The 3,993-nt window shown below is 47.4% G+C and overlaps 1 protein-coding gene across 1 annotated transcript; it reads right to left on the reverse strand.

Annotated features, from left to right (window-relative positions):
- Window positions 1-1,684: 1,684 nt before the first annotated feature.
- On the reverse strand, window positions 1,685-2,507 carry LOC123722248. Its single transcript, XM_045683422.1, has 2 exons — window positions 1,994-2,507; window positions 1,685-1,743 (listed from the first exon to the last, which is right to left on the reverse strand). The coding sequence occupies exons 1-2, from the start codon at window positions 2,505-2,507 to the stop codon at window positions 1,685-1,687; spliced, it is 573 nt and encodes a 190-aa protein (XP_045539378.1).
- Window positions 2,508-3,993: the final 1,486 nt, after the last annotated feature.

Raw genomic sequence — 3,993 nt, forward strand, 5'->3', positions numbered from 1 at the left:
TGCCGTACACGACGGGTTCGGGTCCCGCGGCACAACCTGCCTTAAACTACGTATCACAAGGCCTGGCGTAAATATGGTAAATATATGAACTGGCACTCACCTACTCGATGCCCCGTTCACCGCCTGCAGGTGCCTGGTCACTCTGTCGGTGTCAGTCGAGTCAAGTAAGTCACTGTCATACAGTCTAAAGGCGCCAGCAATGCTGCACTCCTGATGCACCCGATGCACCGCTTCCCGTAAGCGCCCTATAGACGCGTCCTTTACCGAACCGAACGCGGAACCGTAAACTTAGCGACCCTGTACGCTAAATAATAGACACGTCCGATGAGCTATCCAACTGCCGACCACTTTTTATGCCGCCACGATGCGCTCTGTCCACTCACTCCTTCCCCGCACAAGCCCCCCGCAGGCCCCGCGCCCGTCCGTAGCGGAGAGGGATTTCTAACTACCCGCTTGTGCGGGAGAATAAAAATGAATCGACCTACCAACATAAAACCCGTATTGGTCAACCGCGAAATTCAAAATTATACATATAATATAGTACATCTATACCGAACAGTCCCCCGCCCCAGCCAGACGATATCTGGCTGCGTCTAAAACCGAAATTCGAAACCGAAAATTAAACGAGCTGGGGGAGAGTTGCCACTGCTCGCTTTACCACCAAGTGGCCTAATAAAATCTATGTAACCATCCAATTCGCTTTACCTGTTCCGCGAATAAATCCGTAATCCGTACCCGGTCGATCCGCGACCGTAAATGTTCCACCGACCGTATTTAAACAATGCATCCCTATGAACCCGAGTCCAAAACCGCGCGCGTGGTTACCTATTTTCTCCGAAGAGAACCGACGCGAACCTGAGCGGTGGACAGTGAAACCGTACTAAGCGATGAGATGCATTGCGATGGAAATGTGGAACGACTTATCGTTCCTGCGAAGATTTATTTATATGTGGTGTGGAGGAAGGGCGATCCTGATCACTTATCACCTGATGATCCGATCGATGCGGCCTGCGACGCTCCAACCGAGGCCAGTCCAAGAAGTGGAGTGGCGAGCGAGCGCCGGCCGCACCAGGCTCCTTTGCCGCAGCTTGAGGGTCGCTACAAGAGTTACGCGGCCCCCCGCCCGTGCTCGCTGGTGAACCATGAATACTTTGTCGGTCGTGGTTGGCACTAAGCCGTGGTGGAGACCTAACATCACGGCGACCTGATGTCCGCTGCATAGCTCCAGACCAATGTTCATCCGTATTTGTATTGTGAACAGGGGAAGTTACAAGTCCCCGAGTGTTTGGCGAGTGCGAGCCGTTGCGGTTCCCACACAGCAGGAGATGATGCCTACCTCCACACTGACCGCACGCACGAGTGGACTGGCAGTGCGAGACAAGGTGGTTCCCCAAGCAGCAATAACACCAAAACCGTTGGCGAGCAATACCGCGTCGAGCTTGCCAACGTAGTTCCCGGAACTTGGGGCAACCCGTAACACCGTGTCCTGTATCCCGACAATAACTGCAGTGAATGTCCTGTGCCTGCCGTACAGCTGCGTTAAACATCCGTGGCCTATTACGCGCCCAAACCGGTGGACGGTGTTCGTTACTCGCGGGCCTCGCTCTAGGAGCAACTACGGGAGGCCCCGAAGGGGGAGGGGGGACATTCTCCGATCGACGACACTCATCCTCCAGGAATAAAATTAGGTTGTCAAAGCTGGGAAGATGAGTGGCGGAGTCCCCGCCGTATTCCAGTTCAAATCTATGTTGTAAATCGTAAGGTAATTTGGAAAGAATTATATGTAATAATAAAAACGACCACGTGGACACAGGTAAATCCAAACCCTTGAGACCGTTGACCGCTATTAACAACGGGTTAAGAAGCCGTGTGCGCAACGACTGCGTAACCGAAATCCTAGGTAGGCCTAGAATAGCAGCAACATGACTATCTGCTAATCGCCGAACATTCTGGTACCTACGGTTGAGTAAGTCCCGGGCGATATCATAATTACCGTCAACAAGACCTAAATGTTGGACAAGGCCCTTGGCCTCTCCCGTTAACGACGCCAACAAATAGGCAAGCTTCTGAGCAGGGGTCAAATCCCTACGACTGTGAACAATGCTTTCAAATAAATTGTTAAAAGCAACCCACTGTTCCAAGTCACCGTTAAATTGTGGCAAATCGAGCAGCGGCAATCTACTCATGAGCGCTGGTGACGCCTCCGACTCCGCAGTAACGCGCGCGTCAGCAGCGCTTGACCCCTTAAGGCAACCAACAGCCTGAATAATTTGATCAGCCAGGTCGTCGGCCTGATCAATGTCAGCATTAATCTTCGCCATGGCATCCGCTTCTAAACCTAACTCTAGAATGCCACGGTACGCCTCATATAGATCCGCCATTTGATCGTCTAAAACCTGGTATCTAGCCATAAGGGCTTGCGCACGATCTGGCCTAGAAATATTCAAAACCGCTGAGCCGAGCCATCTCAGCACGCCTGCTATCCTAGCGGTATATTTGCCGGCCATGATTAATAAAATAAAAATAAAAAAGGACGGTAGAAAATTATCGACGCTTCCAGAAACCGCTTACTACAAATGGTCGATAAAGGAAAAAAAAATCTAAATGGTGGGTAGATAATTCTCGCCTTAACCAAATGTATGAAACCCGTTACAAAGAATTACCTAATAAAAAAAAACAAAACAAAAAAAAAACAACCGTAATGAAAACCGACCAACTTAAATTATCGACGGTAACATAAAAACTACCAAACGAAAAAAAAATACTAAATTATATTATGCACCGTAACATAAACTACAAAAAAAACCGTTACGTAAAAAAGCCCTAATTTAAATATACTAGAAAAAAACCGTGAAATTACTCAATTAAATATAAAACTATTATGAAATCAATAAACGGAACCCTAATGGCCGATTAATATTACGTAGCAATCGTACAATAAAGAATTTAACGTAAACGACCCGAGTGAAAACCTACCTTATATTGTACGACGTAATATGTTATAATATTGTTGTATTCCGGTGTATTCCGTTATATTCCGCGCGAGAAGGAAGTTACAATATTTCGCCAAGCAATGCAAATACGTACCCGAAAAACACGTAACCCGAATATAACCACGCGGTTATAACCTACGTGTTAACCTAACCACGCTCTGCTACCATCGAAATTGTGCCGTACACGACGGGTTCGGGTCCCGCGGCACAACCTGCCTTAAACTACGTATCACAAGGCCTGGCGTAAATATGGTAAATATATGAACTGGCACTCACCTACTCGATGCCCCGTTCACCGCCTGCAGGTGCCTGGTCACTCTGTCGGTGTCAGTCGAGTCAAGTAAGTCACTGTCATACAGTCTAAAGGCGCCAGCAATGCTGCACTCCTGATGCACCCGATGCACCGCTTCCCGTAAGCGCCCTATAGACGCGTCCTTTACCGAACCGAACGCGGAACCGTAAACTTAGCGACCCTGTACGCTAAATAATAGACACGTCCGATGAGCTATCCAACTGCCGACCACTTTTTATGCCGCCACGATGCGCTCTGTCCACTCACTCCTTCCCCGCACAAGCCCCCCGCAGGCCCCGCGCCCGTCCGTAGCGGAGAGGGATTTCTAACTACCCGCTTGTGCGGGAGAATAAAAATGAATCGACCTACCAACATAAAACCCGTATTGGTCAACCGCGAAATTCAAAATTATACATATAATATAGTACATCTATACCGAACATTCCCTAAAAGCAGATAAAAGCGAAAACAACGTTATCATTATTTGATTTAAAAAAAAACTGTGAAATGTTTCGCTTAGAATTATATAAATTGGGTAAATAAAAAGCTTCTAAATAATTTTAGTACATTTTTATATTATCTTATTCATTTAGTAAATCATTATGGTGTCTGAGCCCAAGATCTCTTATTGTTTTCTATTTTTTGTCAAAGACAATGAGGGAGATGAAGATATGTTTTATACGGGGATTTTAGTCTCCTACGTACGGT

Source organism: Papilio machaon, chromosome 22, assembly GCF_912999745.1.
Source record: "Papilio machaon chromosome 22, ilPapMach1.1, whole genome shotgun sequence".
In the NCBI taxonomy this organism is placed as follows: domain Eukaryota; kingdom Metazoa; phylum Arthropoda; class Insecta; order Lepidoptera; family Papilionidae; genus Papilio; species Papilio machaon.